General features: G+C 39.6%; 1 protein-coding gene across 2 annotated transcripts; it reads left to right on the top strand.

Annotated features, from left to right (window-relative positions):
- Window positions 1-926: 926 nt before the first annotated feature.
- On the top strand, window positions 927-21,566 carry LOC124863170 (small integral membrane protein 22-like). 2 transcript variants are annotated; one of them, XM_047357437.1, is made up of 4 exons: window positions 927-1,079; window positions 11,135-11,272; window positions 17,624-17,694; window positions 21,170-21,566. In XM_047357437.1, the coding sequence occupies exons 2-4, from the start codon at window positions 11,143-11,145 to the stop codon at window positions 21,215-21,217; spliced, it is 249 nt and encodes an 82-aa protein (XP_047213393.1). In that variant the 5' UTR covers window positions 927-1,079; window positions 11,135-11,142; the 3' UTR covers window positions 21,218-21,566. The 2 variants fall into 2 exon arrangements, with proteins under 2 accessions (XP_047213393.1, XP_047213394.1); XM_047357438.1 differs by lacking the exon at window positions 927-1,079 and adding an exon at window positions 4,389-4,449.
- Window positions 21,567-25,732: the final 4,166 nt, after the last annotated feature.

The following is a 25,732-nucleotide window of genomic DNA, read 5'->3' as shown; positions in this document are numbered from 1 at the left end:
TTTATACTTGGTTGGAATTATTTATTAGATTCAATTTGAAGGGTTTATTCATCCAAATTACATTAGATGTCCATTGTCGTTGATTCAGATGATTAGGTTCATAGCTCGTTTAGAGACCCTTTTAATGATATGCTAATTTTGTGAGATAGGAATTTTGGGTTTTCATGAGCTGTATGCCAAAATCATCCGTATTAAGACAATAAAAGACCTGAAATATTTCAGTTAGTGTGCAATGAATCTAAAATATATGAATGTTACATTTTCATCATGACATTATGGAAAATAATGAACTTTATAACAATATGCTAATTTTTTGAGAAGGACCTGTATATCCTATGTTAGTAGATGAAGTAACAGATGGACTATCTAGTGTAATCCCACATGACTGGTGTGATAGAAAGTGCAGAGCAGCAGCTTGGCAGACTGAGGGAGACTCTATGTACATAGATGCTATAGATGAAAATAAATTAATTGATCAAGTAGCCAGAAGATTTGAATCAAATATCTGTTAGTGGTGTACAATGAACAAAAACGTAGACAGGATCAACTATATTCATTACAATGTTCAAAAACTAGGAAATTGGACACAAAGCGGGTTTGTAGCTGTCCATGACTAATTGGCTTCAACTTCCCTGATGTCATTCCAGAATAGAATTGCTTTGGACATGTTGTTAGCTGAAAAAGGAGAAGTTTGTGCTATTTTTTGGAGAAAAATGTTGCACATTCATACCTAACAACACTGCTGCTGATGGCAGCTTCACTAAAGCCATAGAAGGTTTGAGATCTCTAAATGGCAAAATGAAGGAGCATTCTGGAGTAAACACCTTGATGTGGGACTCCTGGCTGGATGTGTTTGGGAAGTATAACATTTTAGTACCATCAGTAATAAAGACTAAATGTATATCCTTCAATCAAACGAGGTGTGAAAATTTTGACAGGTGGGCGGGACTTCTGGTGGCTGGGACACGTAGGTGTTTCCCTTGTACTGTATACATGTTATTGTTCAATAAAGATTGCTATAGAAACAGCTCTTTGTACCCGGAAGAAAAAAACATAATAAGAAGCGATTCTATCAACAGGTAGGTTTGATCATTTCAGTAATACTGTAGTTTATAAAGAATACGTTTGTATTCAGCGAAAAGATTAATATTTTAAAATGTTTCCGGTCTGTCTCACTGTCAGTATGCGGATGACTGATAATAACTATTTAAAAAAAGTCGGTGTAGGACCGCGGTGAAGTTAGTTTTAGGTTGGCCGTTCGACGGGCATTCTCCGTGGTTCCCAACGGGCAGCGACTGCTTTTCATACCGTGAACTGTGACAGAGGCGGCGGGGAGCGAGACTCTGTGTACTCGCTGCTGAACGCAGTGGTTCTTGAGGGACTATCAACTAAGTTCCAGTCGGGAAAAACACGTAGACAAAAACAAACAAACAAGCAATAGCTTTCACTACCCATGATCTATTCACTCTGAATCAATGCTAAATGGTGTTGCTATACCAGATTAATACCAACTTTTCATTACAAACGTGGAGTAGATAATAATAATAATATAATAATCATCTTTATTTGTCATTGCAACTTATACAACAAAATGTGACTACATTTAAACCATCCCTCCCTTAAACTCATTTGACCTTTTTAGCGATTTCCAAAGAAAAGATTAAAATAAAATTAAACTCCAGTCCCCTTTCTTATAAATTCTGACAGCAACTTCGGTAGGCCACTCTAGATGATGTATTCCTGGTTTTCCTCCATCTGACCAATGTGTGTCAACCAGAACAGCCCTACAATGTCCAGTACCGTCAGCGTTTCTGTCAGTCAGCTGTATACAAGTATGACAACTGTCACAAGGACATGCGATAGGGAAATGATTTAAATAAACACACGTATTGTACTAATGATTCAACATTAAGATTTCGGTACTAATTTTTGTTACCCCAATTGACTCCTCTGAAATATGAACGTAACTATGGCCCCTTTGAGTGACCTTCTGATGAAAAATAATTTGTTAAAGTTGTAAAAGCTCCTTTCAACAGCAGACTACACAAACAGCAAAAAATGACTTTAACTTGTCAGTTGTTAAAGTTGTTACAAAATGTTTCTAGGGGGACTACAGATTGATGTATGATTGGTAGAAAACACGCTACAGTAAACAGCACCATGAGAAAAACTTCCAACGGGACAAATTATGCAGAAAAAGGGTCAGCACAACAAAGGGCCATAATATTTGGAAGCTCTGTTTTATTATCTTAATTAGGCCACATTGAAAGCTGCTAGAAAAAACATAATCAATTAAAATTTCTATAAAATCTAATCTCAGACCTGCACAGTGGAACAGTGGTTAGCACTATTGCCTTGCATCAAGATGGTCTTGGGTTCGAATCCCAGCCTGGGGTCTTTCTGTTCTCCACTTCCACTGGCAGGGTCTCTCTGGGTACTCCAGCTTCCTCCTACATTCCAAATGTATGTGTGGATGTTTGTCCTGTGTGTCTCTGTATTGCCCTGAGTTGGATCAGCGACCTGTCCAGGATATCCACTTATCAGCTTAGATTACAGCATGTGGCATTGTTTTCATAAGTTTCTGTAATGTCACCAGATTGAGTTCCACCCAGTGTTGCATTAAGTTTACGCCAAGATCTTGTATTGCTGATGAGAGAGTCTGACCACTGTGCAAAGCCTTCTCCAGCACATCCCAAAGATTCTTAATGGGGTTAAGGTCTGGACTCTGTGTTGACCAATCCATGTGTGAGAATGATGTCTCATGCTCCCTGAACCACTCTTTCACAATTTGAGCCCGATGAATCCTGGCATTGTCATCCTGGAACATGCCCGTGCCATCAGGGAAGAAAAAAGCCATTGATGGAATAACTTGGTCATTCAGTATATTCAGGTAGTCAGCTGACCTCATTCTTTGAACACATACTGTTGCTGAACCCAAACCGGACCAACTGCAGCAACCCCGGATCATGCCCCCACAGGATAGTACACCAAGTACATCCAAGCTTTCTTTAAGGACATAAAATTATGTAGGTCACTTAAATTATTATGCCACCAATTTTACTGCAAACTTTGATAATACTTTGCAGGCAATTCTTGGAAAGTGACCCTTACTAACAAGTAAAAACAAAGGAAAGAATAGGTTACACCACGCAGTCTACCTGCGACCCAAAACTCAGGTTTACATCAAAGAGTACTCCCCCCAGGTAATTATAGTGTGGTACCAGCTCTACTGTTTGGTCATTGATCTTCACTGGGTATGAAAAGTATCACTGGGATTTCCCAAAGTCTATGCACTTTTCTTTTGTTTTATTGACATTAATATTTAATGAGGATTCTTCACACCACTTGATCATGCCCATCATTGGCATGATTGGTGCATCACTTCACCTACCTCTTTTCTTACCCTGATGCGGCCATCACTTTGGAACAGGGTAAATTTGGATTCATCAGACCACATGACCTTTTACCAATCCTTCAGAGTCCAATTTTTATGTTCCCTAGCACACTGTAGCCTTTTTTCTGATTAGCCTTGCTGATAAGTGGTTTTCTTACAGCTACAAAGCTGTTCATTGCCGTTACCTTGAGTTCCCTTTGCATTGTGCATGTGGAAATTATCTTACTTTCACTTTTAAACATACTACTCAACCCAGTTTTGGTAGTTTCCGCAATTTTCTTAGATGTTTTCACTGCTTGATGCATGCCAATGATTTGACCCTTCTTAAACAGACTGACATCTTTTCCACGACCACAGGATGTCTTTCGACATGGTTGTTGAGAAGCTACTCATTGCATCAACTGGGGTTAAATAACTTGTTGCCAGCTGAAAGACAACCGCCCATGCAGTTGTGATGGAAATTCTTGCAGTAAGCATTCCACAGTGTATGACCTTTGGTTTACCTCACTCCAGTGAACATCTGTGTTAGAGGAGGAAGCTGTAAAAGCCATTATCAGACGTTTAATGGTTAAGGGCATTTGTTAGGGTGATGCCTCAGGGAGAGTAGATGGTTGTTCCTAGGTAACCTAGTCACCTCTGAACCCGAGAAGGGTCTGGGGTCATAAAACACAGACTCTTTGAAGTTGAGATAACACTGTCATGTTCTGGTATAAATACTGTGTGTAACTGTTGATCGGGGCTCTGTTTCACTGACTAACCTCAGTGTCAGGGTCTTCAAACGCTGAATGCCTTTGAATAAAACTTATTAAGACAAAGTCCGGATTTTCTCTTGTTATGAGTCAACTTCTACCCACTTTGATAAGAAAATTCCACAACAATTTTAACGTCACGAACAGGATCTAACGTGCCAGAGGAGACCGCAGGAGGGGACACGGACGCCTGGCCAGCCTGAGAGTTGTTCTCAGTCCACTTCCATTTTACGGAGGGGAGTTCTGGTGCCCGCCTGCGGCTTCTGGACGATTAGATCCGAACTATTTGTCTTCAAATATATCTGGGTGAGAAGTTGCTCTGTATGATATAATGTATATTATTATTTTTATTACACATTAACCATCATCTCCTAACTAATTAATTAGGTTCCAGAGTTGCGAGAGGGAGGACATCAGCTGAGGGCCCAGTTACCCTGCAAAAGGAATGGCAGGGAGGTTCTTATTGGTAACAATGGGATAAAGCAAAACACAGGGTTTTGCGGGTGGTTTTTAGCAATTTTCTACACCTCATAAAGGAGAAAAGCCAGTGGGCAGATGTGCCGCTGAACGGGTAAAAAGGAAAAAATGGGTTCCGGAACCTTGAGGCATCAGGGGTGTGTCCTTCTTCATTCTCTGATTTATAAAATAATGAAAGGAAAAAGTGGGGATGATTGTGTTAAATGTGCTTTAATTTGGAATATAAGTTTGGTTTTTCACAGCGTGGAAGTTTGAGTGTAAATAAGTTAAATAGTTTAAATAGTTTCAAGTAAAACAGTTGATGGAAAAATAAAAAAAAACATAAGAAAAGATTAAAAAGCACAGAGTGCATCAATTAAGGGGTTAAAGAGTTAAAACTTTCCTGAAGGAAGTTTTGTTTGTCTTAAATATTGCGATCAGTCGGAAAAGAAGGTAAAAGTGAAAAGGGACATTAGAGAGTCGAAAAGAAAGTTGTTTTAGAAAGGAGTATAGTTCATGTTGTGGAAGGAAGTGACAGGCAGGTGGACAACTGACTGACTGACTGATAATATTTCTTTGTACAAAATCTGAACCTATACTAAACTTTTTCTTCTGCCTCTCTCACACACAAATACACACATATATGGGATTTGAGTTCAACATCTGCGTTTTTGAGTCTGGATTTTAGAAACCTGCCCTTCTCCATGGCTACTCCACCAGAGACGCTTCTCCAGCACGGCCTGAAAGAGAGAGATCTGCCTTCCTGCATGTTGAAAATCGCAGTGTGACTTTCTACAAGAAAAAAAAAACGAAACTCAGAAGAAATCTGGACCCACTGAGATGGACAAAGATCCATGCTGTTTGCCAGAGCCAGAAGAGCGATACACTGGATTTATATTGAAAGCATCTTATGCGGGCAGAAGAGAAACCGGAGCAAAGTTTCTTCTTTCTCCCTCCTGGAGAAGTTAAAGTGGACAAAGAATGATTGAATGTCTCACCAACAGACCGGGGAAGGGCCTGGTTGTTTTTTGGACTGATAGAGGACTGTGTGCCATGACAGTCTGACTCTGGAGCGATTTAGAAACTGATGGGGGTAACGTACAAACACACATTTGCATAAATCCTTTCCTATTTTCTGCAATGAAGAACGCTTATTAACCGCTGCTCATGTGACACGCTGGCCTGACATTGACAGATATAGCGGGTTAAAATATTATTTTAGGGTTAGAAAAGTATCTTTAAAAGGGTGATAACTTAGTTCATTTGATACTTTCCAGTTAATTCTTTTAGAGAAACAAGTTCTCTTTCGTCGTGGAATATTCAGGGTCAATTATTATAGTTATTAAAAGTTATGAAAATGCAGAGGAAGTTACAACATCTCCAAAACTCAGCAGTAACCAAGTGTTTCTATGTTATTCTCAGGACAGATCTCATGAAGGAGCATTTTTAAAACCCAGCGAATGTGTAAAACCTGATGGGTTTCTCCTTCAGGTATTATTTTCTGTTGTCAGAGTTTATATCCCATAAATCTAATGGGTAGAGACCTCATTAAAACAGGCTTAGTTTTACTGCAGATGGTCTTCATACAGTTTCTGTCACAGTATTTACAGTTTGGTGCAGTTTTTGTCCACAAGTGCTAACTGACGCTTATGGAAAGTACAAATTCATTGTTTTTCACAGCAGCTGCTGGGAAGAGGTTATATTAGATTTTTCTTCCCTCTTCTGATTCATGCAGCGTGTTGATTTATACTGTACCTTATATCAGGTCCTGATAAAAAACTATGAAAGGTTTGGTTCTGCAGTTTCCTTTTTTCTCCCTTTGGAGAAGGAAAGGACACCTAATCAGTTCTGTGTTGCATAGAAATATTAAAACACTTGTTTTCTAAGATATCACCAGCTAAAAACTTTTAAAACTTTTGAGAGTAATTGGTTTTGTTAAACACATTTTCCTTGGTAAAACAAACCTTTAAAATGAGTATGAAAAATTGGGTTATTTAGAAAGAATCTGATTGGACAGTGGTACCACACAAAAATTAAACTAATCTCATGTTTCCTAAAAGACTGCATGAAAAGGCCTTCAGAACCGTGGAGTTATTTTCCACCACAGTAACAAGTTTTTTAAGCATGCTTTTTCTTTATTTTAAAACAGATCTGGTTTTTGTTTTGTTCTTGTTTTTTTTAGCATAATGTTTGTCTGAAGCTTCTTATGAACTGGGTTAGGAGCAAATATGATCTGAGGTAAATTAGGAGCTGTGAACTAATAATTTTAAATCTGATTATGGTCCAATCAGAAACAATATATTTAGCCAATCCTTCAATCTCTGCAGAAAGTTAACACCATTGTTCAATGCAGTAGTACTGAACTTGTGGTTCCTGGACTCCTGAAGCCTGTAAGCCATAGATTTTGGGTTCATAAAATTATAATATTTAATTAAAGGTAGACCGATTACCTATTAAAATATATCTAAGTCAATGATGAGTTCCAGTCATTTGGTGGCTTTGAAATGCAATAATACTCAAAATTTCTACTCTGGGGAACACAGATTGGGGTTGAAGAGTTTAGTTTTGGAACCAAGGCTAGGATTCTTTATAACAGAATCCAGACAAGTAAAATCCTTCATTTTAGGAAAAGAAAAGAAATAAAGGCTCTCTTAACAGTAAGAGGATGGTCGGATCAAACTCAAGTCTCCTTGTTTGATTTCTTAGGGTTTAAAGATTAAAAGAATATATAGGAGTAGAAAGGTACACAAGGTAATTTCAGATTACTAAGAGATAAAATATTGGAACATTTATCAGCATTTGGATTGTTAAAGAGGGGTTCTAGTAATAAGTTTTCCCCAACTCTCAAAATTTAAATAGCCCAAATTAAAGAAAATGAGAAAAAGTCCAGTTTGGAGACAAGCTTCTTATCTTAATTTCTGATTAAGTCAAACACTGCAGTTTTGTTTAGTTTGGGTATACCATAAAAATGTCAACGCTGACTTTTCTAATTTCCCCTCGGGGATCAATAAAGTATCTTTGAATTTGAATTGAATTCAATTAAAAATACTTCTTTGCATTTAACTTGAAATTCTGCAATACAGCTGCGATCAAATTGAGTCAAACAAAAAGAGAATTATAACAATAACTCTCAGGATTGTAGTTATTATTACAGAGTTACAGTATAAAGAATTAGCAAAAGGTTTCAGCATCAGTAAATTTGGATTCATATAAGAGAAAACTGTTGCTGTGCTTCTAAATAGTTTGAGATTTTTTGGACTATGTGCACTCATTTTTTAAAAAAGGATCCTGACGATTGTCATAACAACATTGATCAATTATAGTATTAAAAGATATGGTTGAGAAAACATATTCTGAAAAGAGATTGTTAAAAATTTCTTTTAATTCCTGAAGCTTCAAATTTGGCCATTTGTTTGTCTTTGATGTTTTGTCTTTGTTTTGTTGGAATGAATGTTTGTTTATATGTTGCATGAAACAATAATCCATGTTTAGAATAATGTTTCTAAATCCCAGATTGATTAAAACTTTGAGTTTTCAGGAGAGTTAAGAAGCAGCTTGTTTCTGAGGTAGGTGCATGTTAATAGCTTTGCAGTTTAAGTTACACTAATGTGGGATGGGATGAAGAAACTGTGGTTCTGCCCATAGGCTGTCAATCAGAGGTTAGTTCTGCCTGACTCCGCCCACCTACCAGGTTGGTTCATGCCTTTGCTGTCATGGTAACGCTCAGCACCTCCCTTCCTGAGTTTTAACACTGTTTAAGAGACAATAGAATCAAAATGCTTGTAGTGATTGTTGCCTTAAAAACATGTTGTTTTTTTTTTGGTATAATGATTAAGGATGTAGGATGACTTTTAGATTTATGTGTTTTATTTCTAAAAGGTTAATGAAATAGTTTAAACTAGTTTGAAGAATTAGTTTTGAATGCAGAATCATTGGTGATTTATTAGATTGAAAGTTTCCCTGGTACCATTAAGCTAACTGACAGTTCAAGATATGCCAAAAGTAAGGAATATATTTTTGATAAAGAATCAGAGTTATGATTTCATACTTGGTGGGAATTATTTACGAGATTTAATTTGTAGGGTTTATGCATCTGAATTACATTAGATGTCCATTAATCTAATACTCATCTTTGTACAACTTTGGGTGAGGAATTATACTGTAAGGAAAAGCAGAAATGTTGGTAAATTTTCTAGTGAGACTAATTTAACGTGTGCTTCTACAGGAACTCTATAGAATTCGGGGTATTAGAAATCCGATTAAAGATCCAGATATTTGTATTACACAGGAGGAAAGTACACCTTATTTCCTTGGAAAGACGGAGGGTTGTAAAACTATTATACCAGTTTCATGTGCCTTGACCCACATTAATACATCTAGACCTTGTCCTGTCAGGACTGATCCTTCTACTATTTCAGAATCTTTGGCTCCAGATCCCTTTGTGTTAACTCTTAATCTTACAGCCTTACCGGATGGAGGTTAATTGTATGACATGGCATGTAAATTAACCAGGGTTCTTGTTACTTTTCCTAGTAGAGATGGGTTTTCGTGTCCTAAGAACATGGGTTGGATGTGTGAAAATAGATCATATCTGTATCTGCCTGCTACTTGGTCTGGAGTATGTTATCTAGCTCATTTACTACCTACGGTCACAACTTATACTTCAATCAGCCTAAGCTATTAGAACGATGAGTTTGCAAACTAGAATGGCTTTGGATTATCTGTTAGCTGAGAGGGGTGATGGTTTTGAAGAATTTTCCTTTAGTTGTGATTATCTTGTAATCAGAAGAAAGGAGTGTGATGGAAATTCTTGCAGTAAGCATTCCACAGTGTATGACCTTTGGTTTACCTCACTCCAGTGAACATCTGTGTTAGAGGAGGAAGCTGTAAAAGCCATTATCAGACGTTTAATGGTTAAGGGCATTTGTTAGGGTGATGCCTCAGGGAGAGTAGATGGTTGTTCCTAGGTAACCTAGTCACCTCTGAACCCGAGAAGGGTCTGGGGTCGTAAAACACAGACTCTTTGAAGTTGAGATAACACTGTCATGTTCTGGTATAAATACTGTGTGTAAATGTTGATCGGGGCTCTGTTTCACTGACTAACCTCAGTGTCAGGGTCTTCAAACGCTGAATGCCTTTGAATAAAACTTATAAAGACAAAGTCCGGATTTTCTCTTATGAGTCAACTTCTACCCACTTTGATAAGAAAATTCCACAACACAGTAATTGTACAATAGGAGGCTCGTTCCTATTTGCTTGGTTAAATCAAGGTGTCGACTTTTGTTTGGCCAGGCAGTGTATGTCTACCTTGAGGTTATGATGAAGAAGGTTCAAGAACAGAGATTTTAGACAACACTGAAGGTAAACCATATGAATTCTGAACCTTGCTGTTTAGGCATTTACAATATTTATATATATATTTGGTGTACACACACCAGCTCATGACATCATCCACACCTACTGGCTAAACAATCTGACTGCTATCCATGAACACCAGGGAACCCAGGTGAATCAGCTATAATACGATGACCCACCCAAGGTCAGACCATCCTGATCATAAAGAGAGGGGGATTTCCAATCCAACTACCAGCCAATAACATAACAGTGCACTACATGGAAGCTCCTGTCAGGTATCATAGCGTAGATGAATGAGTCAGTAAATGAGCAGGACCCATTAGGGGTTTGGCAGAAACACCGGTGAAGCCAAACACTAGCTACTGATTGACAGGTAACCAACAGAAAAATCTTGTTTTTTAAGACACACATGATAAGTGGCAAAAATGGCACAAAAAGCATTAAAATCACCACTTTTTAACATTTGTGGACTACAAACGTTTTTTTCTAAATCTGTGATCAAAGTATCATGATTTTGAACAGGTGATAAGCATGTTTCTGTTTTTTGCTAGACCTTCTATCAGATAGCTCCAATCCTACAAAAAAAAAAAAAAAACAGATAAAAAGCTTGTTACCCAATTCTGGATTTATCATACCTCCAGCTTGAAGTCCTTTTATTTAGATGTCAAAAAAGTGTTGGAGTGACCAGATGTCTCTCACGCTGTTTTAAAGGATAGTCTACTGTAGCTCTGTCCCTCTGCTCCCCCACCTGTTGCAGTGCATTGCTGGTCATGTGGCTGAAAGGCTACGCCACATTTTCCAGAAAATTATTGTCTGTCTGAAAATATTTACAGTTGCAAAAGACACAGACACTCATGGTGTGGAAACACAAAACCTTGGTGGTGAGAGCATCATGCTATGGGGATGCCAACTATCACCATTAAAACATTATTAAAATTGTATTAATCAATATGTTGATATTTAATCATTAGCAGAAATAATATTTGATTTTCTCTTTTAAATAAAACAAATCGTGTCATTTATTTGGTACATTTTACCCTGGTAGTCTTACTCAAGGTTATCAGTCAGAATCTCATACTTGTCCATGCCTAGTTTTAAATAGTTAATACAGTTATAATAATTCAAACTCCTGGTAGATTTAGGTTTAATATGTGTAACTTCTGTATTTTTCTGAGAGCAGACAAGAAGATGGGTCAGAAAAACGTCCAGCAAGATATCGGGGACCAGTTTAATGATGTGATCTCCAGACTGCAGTCAAAGCAGTTGTTCCAGTCTGACTGGGACATTGCTTCTTTTGCTGTCTTCTTCATCTTCATTGGTAAGTTCAGCTCAAGGTGGCAGCATATTGGAGTATGCAGTTACTTTTATTCTGACTTATTCTTTTTAAAAACTTTAATTCCTCTTTTTCTGCCTGGGACCTTGCATTTTTGGACATTTATTCACTTTGGTTTTGGATGCTGTGCAGATGGAAGGATTTTTTGCTGATATCTTGATACTGTTGGACAGTTGTTATGATGCGTAACCATAGCAACATCTGAAAAGCTCAAATTATACTACAGTCCCAAATGCCAGATACGTTGAAAAGGAGGTGCCATGGATGCAGAGTAGTAGCAAAGAGGAGATAGGGAAGGAGGAAGTTGTAATCTATTAATTATTATTTACTCCCAAGGATTATTAGTGTCATTTGATTTGTTTTTCTGTCTGTATCATTGTAATGTTTTTCCTCATGTACAGCACTTTGAGTGCCTTGTTGCTGAAAATCGCTATACAAATAAACTTGACTTGACTTCAATTCAATTCAATTCAAAAATACTTTATTAATCCCAAAGGGAAATTAAACTTGACTTAATCTCTTTCATCAATCACAATGGGCAATTTGAGATTGTTGGAAAACAAATTGGATGAACTCCTAGCCCTAACAAGAACCCAACCAGAGTATTGGGAATACAGTATTATGTATTTCACTGAGACATGACCATAGGATATATACAATACAGACCAAAAGTTTGGACACACCTTCTCATTCAAAGAGTTGTCTTTATTTTCATAACTATGAATATTGTAGCTTCACACCGAAGGCATCAACACTATGAATTAACACATGTGGAATTATATACTGAACAAAAAAGTGTGAAACACCTGAAAATATGTCTTATATTCTAGGTTCTTCAAAGTAGCCACTTTTTGCTTTGATTACTGCTCCGCACACTCTTGGTATTCTGTTGATGAGCTTCAAGAGGTAGTCACCTGAAATGGTTTTCCAACAGTCTTGAAGGAGTTCCCAGAGAGTGCTTAGCACTTGTTGGCCCTTTTGTCTTCACTCTGCGGTCCAGCTCACCCCAAACCATCTCGATTGGGTTCAGGTCCGGTGATTGTGGAGGCCAGGTCATCTGGTCACTCTTGGCATTCTGTTGATGAGCTTCAAGAGGTAGTCACCTGAAATAGTTTTCACTTCACAGGTGTGCCCTGTCAGGTTTAATAAGTGGGATTTCAAGCCTTATAGATGGGGTTGGGACCATCAGTTGTGTTGTGCAGGAGGTGGATACAGTACACAGCTGATAGTCCTACTGAATAGACTGTTAGAAGTTGTATTATGGCAAGAAAAAAGCAGCTAAGTAAAGAAAAACGAGTGGCCATCATTACTTTAAGAAATGAAGGTCAATCAGTCCGAACAATTGGGAAAACTTTGAAAGTGTCCCAAAGTGCAGTCACAAAAACCATCAAGCGCTACAAAGAAACTGGCTCACATGAGGACCACCCCAGGAAAGGAAGACCAAGAGTCACTTCTGCTGCGGACGATAAGTTCATCCGAGTCACCAGCCTCAGTAATCGCAGGTTAACAGCAGCTTAGATTAGAGAACAGGTCAATGCCACACAGAGTTCTAGCAGCAGACACATCTCTAGAACAACTGTTAGGAGGAGACTGTGTGAATCAGGCCTTCAAGGTAAAAGAGCTGCTAGGAAACCACTGCTGAGGACAGGCAACAAGCAGAAGAGACTTGTTTGGGCTAAAGAACACAAAGAATGGACATTAGACCAGTGGAAATCTGTGCTTTGGTCTGATGAGTCCAAGTTTGAGATCTTTGGTTCCAACCACCGTGTCTTTGTGCGGTGCAGAAGAGGTGAACGGATGGACTCTACATGTCTGGTTCCCACCGTGAAGCATGGAGTAGGAGGTGTGATGGTGTGAGAGTGCTTTGGTGGTGACACTGTTGGGGATTTATTCAAAATTGAAGGCATACTGAACCCACATCGCTACCACAGCCTCTTGCAGCGGCATGCTATTCCATCCGGTTTGCGTTTAGTTGGACCATCATTTATTTTTCAACAGGACAATGACCCCAAACACACCTCCAGGCTGTGTAAATAAATTGACCAAGACGGAGAGTGATGGGGTGATGCGCCAGATGACCTGGCCTCTACAGTCACCGGACCTGAACCCAATCGAGATGGTTTGAGGTGAGCTGGACCGCAGAGTTAAGGCAAAAGGGCCAACAAGTGCTAAGCATCTCTGGGAACTCCTTCAAGACCGTTGGAAAACCATTTCAGGTGACTACCTCTTGAAGCTCATCAACAGAATGCCAAGAGTGTGCGGAGCAGTAATCAAAGCAAAAGGTGGCTACTTTGAAGAACCTAGAATATAAGACATATTTTCAGTTGTTTCACACTTTTTTGTTCAGTATATAATTCCACATGTGTTAATTCATAGTTTTGATGCCTTCAGTGTGAAGCTACAATATTCATAGTCATGAAAATAAAGAAAACTCTTTGAATGAGAAGGTGTGTCCAAGCTCTTTTGGTCTGTACTGTATATCCTGACTCCAACGTCTCACTGCCGGGCTTTCTGACCATACAAGCAGAGATTTAAAGAGGAGTGTCAAAACCAAAGGAGGTGGATTAGCAGTGCTTGTGCACAACAGATGGTGTAATCAAAGATATGTTACTATAAAGTGTAATCTTTGAAGCCCAAATATTAAATTGTTAGCAGTAAGTTTTCTTCCATATTATTTACCAAGAGTTTACCACTGTTATTTTGACAACTGTATACATTCCACTATCTGCTGTTGTGATATTACATGTGAAGTCATCAGCTCAGTTGTTGCTAATGTAACCCTTATTTGTTGCTTAGTAGCTTCTCCAAACAGGACAGCATACACAGAACCATAGCACATGGAGCCCTCTCTCAATCTCTTCTACATCTAACCAGCTCCCCCTTGAAACTGGTGAAGTGGGAACCAAAAATCACAATGTGTTACGCTCATAATAAACACTTATTTAAGCTATATTTAAAGTCCCAAAATGTCATTGACCATCAACATACTTGCTGCAGAAATTAAACCTTAACAATATTGACTGTCTAAATGACTCAAGGTAACACTAAGGTACAGACACATCACACCAATACTTTTATGGCAGTATCTGGTGATTTTATTCACGCCTCACTCTCTGCTACACTTCCACCATTTTAATAGTTTGTCACCTGCTCTACCAGAGAAAACAAAACATTGGATTTGTTTGCAAATGTCAGGGGTGCATAGAGTTCCAAATCAAGACTTCCTCCTGGCAAAGCAAATCATAATCTCGTTTTTCTCTGCATGGTGTATAAACCACTTGTTCAGAGGCAACCTGTAATAAATAGAACAGTGAGAAGATGGTCACAGGAAGCTGAAGTGGCCCTGCAGGGATGTTTTCAGACTACAGACTGGGATGTCCTGTGCCAGCCACATGGAGAGGACACCAGTGGCATGACTAAGTGTGTGACCGACTATAGTAGAGATAACACCATCCCTACCAGAACAATGAGATGCTTCCCTGATTACAATCCCTGGATCATCAATGATGTGAAGGAACTTCTAAACAAGAACCAAAGAGTGAGACATGGAATTAATGAGTTTACAGAAGCAATTTAAAGGCAAGATTAGAAACAGCAAGGAGCTGTACAGAAAGATGCTAGAGAGCAAACTCCAGTAGAACAATATAAGAGATGTGTGGTCAGAGATGAGGAAGATCACAGGCTTCAAGCAAAAGGAGGATCAGATAGATGGAAGTCTGGACAGAGCCCATGAACTGAACACATTCTTCAATAGCTTCAGTTCAGGAACAAGCTCAGCATCCTCTTCTTCTGCCCACAGCCAAACAGATATCCCACCCTCCTTTTTTTCTGCAGCACTATTGGCCATTACTTTTCTCATGTTTTCCGAAAGTGAGCTGGCAGGAAATTGGGTTTAGAAAGGTTGAAGGCATGCGGCAAATGTCAGTCAGCCTGGACCTAAACTCAGCCACATCCATGTTGAGAACCAAAGCCTCTATACATCCGTCACGCTTTCTACTCCTGCATCACTGCCGTGCCCATCACACCCTACTTTGACCCAAAGCTTTTTTGTCATGCCTCAGATGTTTTATTGTTCTCCTCGGCCCCAGACCCTTCTGCTTCTACATGTTTGTCCGCAACCCAATCAGGAGATGCTGGTACTCCTATTGTTTCCGCCTACCACCTGTCTGTTTCTGTAAGTCAGGTGAAGAGGCAGCTGGAGAGAAACAACAATCCGGTGTTGTGAAAGACCTGTCTTGTTTCATTTCCACAGAAACCTCACTCATCAGTTCTCAATGACTAGACCTGTTGCCCTGACATTTCGCATCATGAAGGTCCTAGAGAGACTCCGGTTGGCCCACCTGAGTATGCAAACAAGCACAAATCAGGACCTCCTTCAGTTTGCGTATCGCTGTGGAGTTCGAGATGAAGATGCCAACAAAAACCTGGTTCAACAAACCCATTGTCATCTGGACAAAGCCAGCAGCACTGTGAGGATCATGTTCTTTGATTTCTCCAGTGCATTTAACACAATTCAACCTGATTTGCTTTGTCAAAAAGTCCAGAAGACTCAGTTGGAGGCCTCAACAATCTCCTGGATCAAAGACTACTTGACAAACAGACCACAGTTTGTGAGACTGAAGGGTTGTGTCTAACCAGGTAGTCAGCAGCACAGGAGCACCACAGGGGACTGTACTCTCACCATTCCTTTTGACTCTGTACACCTCAGACTTCCAGTACAAGATAGACTCAAGTCATCTGCAGAAATACTCGGATGATTCAGCAGTCGTTGGGTGGATCAGAGATGGACAAGAAGCTGAGTACAGGAAGGTGGTGGACTGCTTTGTGGCATGGTGTGGAAACAATCATCTCGTCTTGAATGTGAATAAAACAAAGGAGATGATTGTAGATTTTAGGAGAAACTGGAGTAGGTCAAACACTGTTTCCATCATGGGAGAAAAAGTGAAGGTGGTGGAGGAGTATACAGTTGTGTTCAAAATATTAGCAGTTCAAGTGGACTAACCAGATCTATCACTGTTCTTGGTAGAAATCATATAAACACATGAGAAATAATTTACTAGTAGGTGTAGAACCAACATTCATTACATGCATGCCCCTGAGTCTGTTATTAATTAATTTATTAAAAGAGGCGTGTTCAAAATAATAGCAGCGTGGAGCATCAATCTGGTGGCCCTTATTTAAGGATGATGTCTGAAAACCTGCCAAAAATGGGTCCTTCCAGGCATTGTTCAGAGGACTGGAATACTTGTTCACAGGTGTCAGAAGTTGGTTGGCTCCATGTAACACAGATTGGAAGTAGTTCTCAGAAAAGTGGGTATGCAACTAAATATTAGTTTAGTGATTCACAGGGTTGACTACTATTTTGTTGAACAGTCCAATTTTCGTTTTTGGCATTTTCTGTAAAGCGATTAAAGCATTTTAGATCTTTCTTCATGGTTTGATTTAGAATATAATGTGTAGTGTTCCCAATACATAGAAACAACTATTCTAAAGATTTTGAGCTTTACTAAAATTTTTAAATCCACTGATATTTTGAACACAACTGTAAACCTTGACGTTCACCTGGACAACAGGTTGGACTGGAGACACAACAGTGAAGCCGTCTACGAGTAGGAACACAGCAGACTGTACTTCTTGAGGAAGCTTAGGTTCTTCAGTGTGTGCAGCAAAATGCTACAGATCTTATATAAGTCTGTTGTGGAGATTGTGATCTCTTCTGCCATCATATGTTGGGGTAGCGGCATCAGAACCATTGACAAAAAAAAGCTCAGTGAGCTGATAAAGAAGGCTGGTTCTGTTCTACGGACTGCTCTATGACCTCTCAAGTTTACTGTATATTATAGACATCCTCTTTATACAACAACAGAGTGTCTTCAGTCAGAGGCTTCTTCAGATCTGCTGTAAGACAGAGCTCTACAGGAGATCCTTCCTGCCCACAGCCATCAGCATCTACAACAGCTCTTTGAAGAAACCTTCATAGTATGAGCTATAACAACATGTAATTCCCCTTTGGGATTAATGAAGGATTTTGAATTGAAATAAGGTGAAGATAAGATTATTTGGATTCATATTTGGTTTTTCACTGAAGGTAAAAACTAAGTATTTGTTTCATCTTCATCTATCCATCCTTAAATCCATTCCTCACTTTTTGATGTACAGACTGTCAAATATGGACTCAAATTTTCTCCTAATTTGCGTTATTGTGCTAAGCACATTACAGTTTATTGTGATGTAAGTCTGCAGATATTAGAGGGCTCCCTTCCAACCAGGTAAACAGGTCTGTACCAACACCGACACCTAAACTCTTTTTCTGCTTCTTCTCACTGTTGTGCTCAGGTGTGATTCTCACTCTGGTCATCCTGGTCCTCATCCGCTGCTGGTGCTGCTGCTGTTGTGATGATGAAAAGGTAAACGCAAAGAACTGGTGCGTCTGAGGCCAACATCATAGAATGAGGAAGGGCTGATAGTTGGAACTCCAAGGCACTGTTTAAGAGTAGGGCTGTTCAGTCTACTGCCCGGGGGCCCTTTGCAGCTCTATTATTTTGATTGGCCTCAGCACACAGTTTATGAAAGGTACAATCTGGGCCGCCAGCACAGGCAGATGAACATTTTCTTATTTCTTGTGGCAAGATTTTTAATTCAATAAATCATTTTAGAAATTGGAAAATATTGTCGATGGTAGGAGGTCGATGATCGACTTTGTTGTCGTAGCATCAGACCTTCGGCCGCATGTTTTGGACACTCGGGTGAAGAGAGGGGCTGAGCTGTCCACTGATCACCACTTGGTGGTGAGTTGGATCCGCTGGAGGAGGAGAAAGCCGGACAGACTTGGCAGGTCCAAGCGCATAGTGAGGGTCTGCTGGGAACGCCTGGCGGAGCCCTCGGCCAGGGATGTATTCAACTCCCACCTCCGGAAGAGCTTTGACCAGATCCCGGGGGATGTTGGAGACATAGAGTCCGAGTGGACCATGTTCTCCGCATCTATTGTCGATGCTGCTGGGAGGTGTTCCAGGCACGTCCCACCGGGAGGAGGCCCAGGGGACGGCCCAGGACACGCTGGAGGGACTATGTCTCTCGGCTGGCCTGGGAACGCCTTGGGCTCCACCCGGAGGAGCTGGAGGAGGTGTCTGGGGAGAGGGACGTCTGGCCGTCTCTGCTGAGTCTGCTGCCCCCGCGACCCGGTCCCGGATAAGCGGAAGATGACGAGTACGAGGAAAATATTGTGTTAAGCTCGAAGTATTTCTATATTATTAACCCCGCCTTTGGCTTTCATTTTCTGCTCCTAGTAAATACTTTTACTCAGAACCAAAAAACTCACGATGCAATAATTGTATTTATTTTTTAAAATCCAGTTTTTGGGGCATGACCGTGCTGTCAACATCACTATTTTGGCACTCATTGCAAAAAGTTTGAACAGCATTATTTTAGAGCTCCAAAACGTGAGTGGATCAGAACAGTTCCAACTTTCTTCTGACTGAAATCTGCCAGTTAGCTGCAGTCAAAGCAAAGGTCCTCTTTATTTTATAGATACAGGACAACAGTATTTTCACAAGATCAAAACTTATCCCTTGTAATGTAAGGAAGTGTTTTTGCTCTGGTAGAAAATGACCTGATATTAGAATTTTATGAAATTTAACAAAAAATATGTCAACACATTAGGTACAACACATGTGTTGTGGATCATTACTTTTATGTTTTAAATAAAACATAAAAAGTTCTAAAAACCAGGTTTTTATCTTATGGCTTGGATATTGCATGGTACTGAGCAGTATATACAGCTGAAACCTGACACTTGCATGCACTGTATAAAAAGACACCTAAAATCTTGGTTTTCTCACTGTCTGACATTCAATTAGACTAACCTTACCAGCATTATTTCTATGTGCTAAATGAAAGAATTATCAAAGATCTTTTTTTTTCTCCTTTCTTCAAAGTAAGAAGTTTACACACACTAAACTTACCATTCTTTTATATAATTTGGGTACAGTTATGATGTCATGGCTTCTGATAGGAAAGAACATTATGTGGAAAAACCTCAGGACTTTAGCCAGGAAGTTAAAGCTCGGACACTAATGGGTCTACCAAATAAACAATGTCTCTCAGTGGTTTAAGGACAACAGAATCAATGTGTTTGAGTGATCATCATCACGAAGTCCTGATCTCAGTTTCATAGACAATTTGTGGGCAGGGCTGAAAAGGTGTGTTTGAGGCCTCCGTAAATAGGCCTCCATACCTGACCCAGTTACACCAGTTCTATCAGGAGGAACGGGCCACAACTCCAGTGAACTACTGTGAAAAGCTTGAGGAAGGAACCAAAACATTTAACTCAAGTTAGACAGTAAATATCTGGTTTCAACTGTATTTACAGTAGCGGTCCACATGTAAAACCATCCCAATGATTCTCTTTGGGATCAAACGTTTCGAATATTGGGCTAACCCAAAATAATGCTGAAAACTATTTCTGAACAAGCAAATATGATTAAGGATGATTTTTAAATGAATACATTTTTCAACATTCTTCTTATATTTGAGTAATTCAGTTCAATTGAAACTCCTATAGATTCATTCCCCACATATATTTCTAGTCTTATGTTCATTTGGATGATTCTGGCTTACAGCTAATGAAAACCCAAATATCACAGAAAATTTGAATTTTATAATAGGCCTATAGACGATTTTTTATTTAAAGATATAAAAGTCTGTACAGTATCTGCACCCAATACTTGGTCTGGGCTGCTTTTGCATGAATTACTGCATCACTGCAGTTTGGCATGGAGGTGATCAGCCTGTGATTCTGCTGAGGTGTTCAGGAAGCCCAGATTGCTTTGACAACAGCCTGCAGGTCATCTGCATTGTTGGTTCTGGTATATCTCATCTTCCTCTTGACAACAGCTATGTCGTTTGGGTCAGACTATTTTGCTGGTGTTCCCATGGTGAATAAAGCAGGTATTGATACTTTGGTCTGGTAGGTGGCTGCACTGTGTTTGAACTTGATTAAACCTAGTGGACCGACACCCGCAGGTGACAGGGCACCCGAAATCATCACTGACTGTGAAAACTTCAGAGTGGACTTCAAGTGACATGGATTCTGGGCCTCTCCACTCTTCTTCCAGACTCTGGGACCTTGATTTCGAAATGAAATACAAACTTTACTGTCACCTGAAAAGAAGTCTTTGGACCACTGAGCAACAGTCCTGTCGTTTTTCCTCTTAGCCAAAGTAAGACGCTTCTGACATTGTCTCTGGTTCAGGAATGGCCTATTACAAGTAACGTGACAGCTGCAACCCACATTTTGTAAAACTTGTTTAAACTCTTGGATGGACTTTACTTCACAATCATCCCAAGGCTGTGGTTGTCCCAGTTGGTAACATACCTTTTTTTAGCCGCATTTCTTCCTTCCACCTAACTTTCCATTAATATTCTTGGATACAGCACTCTCTAAACAGCCAGCTTATTAAGCAATGACCTTGTCTGGCTTACCCTTCTCGTAGAGCTGCTGAGCAACTTTCATTAACAGTTTTCCCTATGATTGAGTAGGCCATAACATTTCTGTAATAAAATCATTTTTAATCATCTTATGTAATGTAAATAAATAAAAAATCCTTAAATCTTATATATTTATTAGCTGTAAGTAATTATTAAAATGATCATAATTAAACGCTTGAAATAGTTTTGTTTAAACATCCTGCTGTTATTTTCAGCACCAGTGCACATTACTCTGTATTAAATGGAACTATTTAATAAACTTTACTTTTTGTATAGAAGCACTGAAATAAATAAACGTTGTAATGATATTCTAACTTGTTGAGATATACCTGTACATGAAGTGTGTGTTGCTGATATACTAACAACATTGTTACATTTTTTATCCTTCCTAAACAGCCCCGCAGAAGAAAGGTGGGCATAGAGAACTATGGTCTGGAACCCTGATTGCTGATCCAGTCCAGCTGTTGGAGATTGAGCAGAACCTTCTAACCCTTTTCCTTTGCCAAAACACACGCTTTACCTCTCGAGTCACCGAACTGGAATCAAACTGCTTCATTTACTTTAGAAAAAATGTTTGTCCTGCACAATACTGTTTGCTAGCCTATGGAAAGGTAGCACATGTGATCTTTTTTCCAGTTAACTCTTCATGGATTTTATTGCCAGAACAGCTGGGAGCTATCAACTGTCTGATGTTTTAGATCTGTGTAGATTTGTAAAAATGTTTCTTTGTTAGTATGCTAAAATGATTTTATTTAAATCAGAGTTTTAGTGAGTAATAAAACAGTTCACTGTGTCTTCCTGTGCTATTCGGTTAATAATGAATGTGTCCACGAGGTTTCTGTACAAAACTGAACTAAAATCTAACTAAGCTGTGTGGCAGGCTACCCAATGGGAAATTAGGCAAAAAAAAGCTAGATAGCATTTGATTTTGAAAGAGGATGGTGAGTGCCGATAGAGACAGAGCTGCACTGTAAATCAGCCACTGTAGCTTTAAGTTGGTCCTTCTCTCAGAATCAAGGTATTGAGCTATGTTTGATTCTGCCTGAACCCAAACACCCAGCGTCTGTCAGATGGTAATAGCCCAGAATGACTGCTAAGCTGAAGTGGATTCAGTTTGGATTTCTCACATTGGTTTTGTCTCTCCAGAACTTACAAAGTGAATAATGAAAATTGATTTAACTTTAATTAGCAGTTTAAAGTAATTTTAACTTGCATGTTTGAATCTAAATGGAAATGTACAGTACAGTTTAAAAGACAGATTAGAAAAATACTTTATTTCTCCCTGTGTGCAGGGCCGGCTCAAAGTCGTATGAGGTCCTAATCAGTTGGGTTCCCACAGTCAGTCACAATTACTGCGCATTTAGCCGAGTTTGAGAGACCTGGACAGAGTTTAAAAATGTACATGTTTTGTGTATTTGAGGTAAACATTTCAAATTTGAAGATATAGTAGAGCACACTACTGCTGATTATCAAGAATCACTTCAGGTTTGGCACAGATCATAAATAATGCGGGTAAGAATGAATTAAATCAGCTCAACTAAAAGGCCAAACACGTGTCTCAGGTTATTGTTGGACTTTTACCCGTTCCTGATTTTGCATCTTTTATGTGGTTTGTTTTTGTACCATGTACATGAACATTGTTTCAGACTTTATAGAAAGGTTAGTGAAGGAATCCTGTTTCCAGTTTGCCACAACCAATGTTCGGGATAGCTTTGGACTTGGATCTACATTTTGACAACGTCATAAGGTCTGTTACTAAATCATCTGAAAACTTCACCAGAGTAAAGGGTTTCCTGTCAAAACAGCACACAGAAAACTGGTTCATGACATTGCTCTGACCAACACCAGGGCAATGGATAACATCACACAATTAAATCATTGTTCTGGCTTTCAGTTAGACAAAGAATAGATATTAAAATTATTCTTGTGCATATAAAGCTCTAAATAGTCTTGCAGACATGCAGAGTGCTTGTCAGGTATTACCTGTACAGACCCCTCAGGTCAACAGAAATCAATTTACTCTTGTGTTCCCAAAACCAGAACTAAACAAGATGAGGCAGCATTTAGTTTCTGTGCTCCTCTGCTCCGGAACAAACATCCTGAAAACCTGAGATGTGAAAAAACTCTTGGTTATTTTGAATCAGGACAGAAAACCTTTCTGTTTACAGCTGTTAGTAATTTGAAAGTAATTGAAATTTACCCGTAGTATCTGGATAAACATAAGTTTCGTTTATAATATACTTTGTAGATTCTTAAAGTTCTGTTATTTAGGCCCAAGAAGGAAAAGAGCTGGGAAGGCCTATTGTATTCGCAGGATTCGCATAATATTCTGCAACTTTAAGTGGAATTTTGGGGGCCTAAACATATATGAAAACTCAGAAAAGTTTGCACAAAGTTGTCCCTCTAGTAACATTAAAGGATGGAATTTCAATGGAATTGAAAAGAGGCGTGGCCAAATTGTTCTACAGAGCCTCCTAAACTGAGATAAGCCAACCAGTTATATCGTAGATTTGAAATTTGGTACGCAGATAGAACCCTCCAAGTCAAGAAATGTCCTAAAACCAGCAAGAAGTCAGCCATTTTGACTCAAAGAGTCGTTTTTGACATTTCATACATGTTGAACTGTGAAAATACACTTCCTAGGAGATTTTGAGCTATCAGCTTCATAGCCCATTAAAAATGATCAATATCGCTAGTTTCTGAGCATATCGAGGAGGTGTGGCCAGGTCTCAAACTTGAATTTTAACTGGACATGACTGATCCCTTTTGGGTGCCCAACACTCGTATGTGACAAAATGCTGACATTGTCAAAGTCCCACCCTCTGAGAACAGGAAGTCCCTTTTGTCACTAGGAAAGGTCCCTCTCTGATCCTCTTGACTTAATCCACTTGAAATTGTGTCAGAAGACTGATAGGTTGATCTCTGCTTTCAAACACAACAACTTTTTGCTGGAGGTTGTGGCTATGGCGGCGTGGAGTGCCTGTGACCTGCTTTTCCCACAAATGCAGAAATTGAAAGAGAACATCTAAATATTGAAGGAATTGGGCAGTAATTAACTATTTACTGCACTGAGCTGCCTCCGAGCACCAGTACCTGCTCCTCGCCTCAAGCTACAGCTGCCGCTGCCTCTTGCTTCAGCTCCTGAGGTTTCCGACGAGGGTGTCCAGGTGGACCTGCCTTTTGCCCTGGCTCCCGAGGTCACCGATGAGGCTGTACTTGTGGATCAACCTTGTTTTCCTGCTCCCGAGTTCTCTGGCAAGGGTGTCCAGGTGGACCTGTTTTGTGTTTCTCTTTCTAAGCTCGTCTGTGATTTCCAGGTTTCAGAGCTCCTCTGTGGGTCCCATCTTCAGTGCTCCGCTGTGGGTTCCAGTCTCCAGAGCCCCTTGGCCAACCTCCTGGCAGTGTTCTTCGTGGGTTTTTCATGCAGTGCCAATGCCAGCCTCCAGGGTTCTTTGATCGGCATTGCCCTCCTCCAGTACTCTTTTCCTCTGTGGGACGACCTCCACGTCGTCTGCCTGAACTTTGGGTTTTTGTTTCATTTTGTTGCCTTCCCTTCGCCAAACTGGGTGGGCGGAAGGGGTCCTTGTGCGGAGCCTCATGGGGGCGTCTGGTATATGTCCTTGAGGGAGGGGTAACGTCATGATCCACACCTGTTTTGTTAATTGCACCCACCTGTTTGTAGTTTTTTTCACCTCAGTTGTATTTAAGTTCCTGTTTTGTGTCCCTTCCTTTTCAGGTTGTCTGATGTCTCCCAGATTCCTATGTTTCCTCCGTGTCAGTAAATGTCATTATTAAAATATATACATCTACCATTTGTCTGCCGATGTCCTGTTGCTGCTTTGGTCCTGCACAACCGCACACTATGGCAACTAGAGCTTGTGTGGTGGATGTAAACATCTGTGCATTGCAATGGGAGAAACTGCACAGCAAAAAATCTAAACTTGTACAGCTAAATATTTACTAAAGCCTTGCATATAAAATCAATTTAAGCTTGCTTGTAAAGTTTTTACATGTGGAAAATTTTCACAGAAACTTGCCCTGATTGTGAAGTTGTAGAAAAGAAATTACAAACACTTAAAATGACATTTACAAAACTAAAGCAACAGCTTCAAACTTAGAATTCATCACATATTTGTACTTTGTTCAATTTGTATTCACTGACCTATTACAGGGAAGGGAGGTGTTTCCAGGACAACGGACTCACCAATCACAGTAAGAGCTCCAGTTTGACCTGGGTTTTCTGGTCAGCCCTCATCTCTGCCGTTCTTTATGGCACACCAAGCTGAGGTAAGTGTGATATATAAAACCTTAAAGGCTGGTCCCAGACCAGATAAGCGATCCCAAATCGGACCTTGGCAACATCTGAGGGTAGAAAACCAAACTCCAGAATGTGTGCAGAACACAGGATTTTTCTCTTTTATCAAAAGGAGTAACGGTTTATTAACAAGAAACGCTCACAAAATCCCTCCCTCACCTAGAGCTAGTTCCTAGGATTGGTTTGCAACCTAGTCACAAGGCAACAAGCTCACCTGCTCACCAACTGAGTCTAATGCATTGTTATAAAATCTATGTTGTAGACACCAGTGATTGGGTCACAGGAGAATGTGAGGTGCGTGTGTGTTCCAGCATTTGTTAAATTGTAAGGCCCATTGTGGGGACCCTCTGGTCCTTATGGGGCCCAAACCTCTAAGCAATTGATACAATACAAAGAGTAGATATTTAATGTTCAAATTGATAACCTTTGTTTTGCAAATATTCATTTTTGAATTTGATGCTCATCACCTGTCCTCTATTTAGTTTTGTTTTCCATTTCATATATTTTTTATATTTTCTTTTTTCTAGTTTTAATAATCTATTTATACACATCTCATTTACATATTGAATGAATATACTAGGATTATTTTTGGGAGGTATGATTAATTGTAGGCCTATTGTTGTATTTATATAACTGACTTATCT

The sequence above is a fragment of the Girardinichthys multiradiatus genome, chromosome X (assembly GCF_021462225.1).
Source record: "Girardinichthys multiradiatus isolate DD_20200921_A chromosome X, DD_fGirMul_XY1, whole genome shotgun sequence".
Lineage (NCBI taxonomy): Eukaryota > Metazoa > Chordata > Actinopteri > Cyprinodontiformes > Goodeidae > Girardinichthys > Girardinichthys multiradiatus.
Note: the sequence above shows the minus strand (reverse complement) of the source record. Positions and strands in the feature narration are given on the sequence as shown.

What these genes read in the sequence shown, in the direction of transcription:
- LOC124863170 (XM_047357437.1), top strand. Translation starts at nt 11,143, where the DNA reads ATGGGTCAGAAAAACGTCCAGCAAGATATCGGGGACCAGTTTAATGAT. An exon ending in TGTCTTCTTCATCTTCATTG is followed by an intron (nt 11,273 to 17,623) that starts GTAAGTTCAGCT and finishes TGTTGTGCTCAG; the next exon opens with GTGTGATTCTCACTCTGGTC. An exon ending in GCTGTTGTGATGATGAAAAG is followed by an intron (nt 17,695 to 21,169) that starts GTAAACGCAAAG and finishes CTTCCTAAACAG; the next exon opens with CCCCGCAGAAGAAAGGTGGG.